Genomic DNA, 606 nt, shown 5'->3' with positions numbered 1-606 from the left:
AAATTCCAAATTACATGTCACCCTGATCCTATAACGAACCTGAGAAAACTAAATTCAAATATTAAAAATAGATTAAGTAATCCTTTTGACAAATCAACGGAGGAAGCTTGTAAGAAATTCAATTGAAGGCCTACATATGTGTGGATGGTCTGTAGTCTGTACACCCTTAAATCTTTACACAATTAATTAAGGTTGATAACACAGAAATATTTATTACAGTTATGGCTCGGGCATTTGCTGTTGCGCTGGATGACAATGGAGGTGCTACTATGTTTCACATTTCTGGAGGCCTCTTTTTGTTTTGCTTGATTGTTTTGTCTCTCTCTATGATTTCTATGATAGTATTTGTTTGTGGTGATTCCTCGAATAAGCCCCGTAGACGCCGTGGAGGTGTAAGCGGTGTCTGTGTCGGAGGTGACAGTGGCTGTGTCGGAGGTGGCAGTGGCTTTGTCGGAGGTAGCAGTGGCTGTGGTGGCCGCAGTGGCTGTGGTGGTGGTGGTGGTGGTGGTGGAGGCAGCGGTGGCTGTGGTGGCGGTGGTGGTGGTGGCAATGGCGGTGGCGGTTGTTGATCTCTCCACCTCTCTTTTAATCTTTTTGCTTAAGAGG

The 606-nt window shown here is 45.0% G+C and overlaps 1 protein-coding gene across 1 annotated transcript; it reads left to right on the top strand.

Annotated features, from left to right (window-relative positions):
• The first annotated feature begins 221 nt into the window (after window positions 1-221).
• LOC122089054 (glycine-rich protein DOT1-like) lies at window positions 222-569 on the top strand. The gene is made up of 2 exons (XM_042658474.1): window positions 222-261; window positions 343-569. The coding sequence occupies exons 1-2, from the start codon at window positions 222-224 to the stop codon at window positions 567-569; spliced, it is 267 nt and encodes an 88-aa protein (XP_042514408.1).
• Window positions 570-606: the final 37 nt, after the last annotated feature.

The sequence above is a fragment of the Macadamia integrifolia genome, chromosome 9 (assembly GCF_013358625.1).
Source record: "Macadamia integrifolia cultivar HAES 741 chromosome 9, SCU_Mint_v3, whole genome shotgun sequence".
NCBI classification, from domain to species: Eukaryota; Viridiplantae; Streptophyta; class Magnoliopsida; order Proteales; family Proteaceae; genus Macadamia; species Macadamia integrifolia.
The sequence above is the reverse complement of the archived record's forward strand: the minus strand, read 5'-3'. Positions and strand labels throughout refer to the sequence as shown.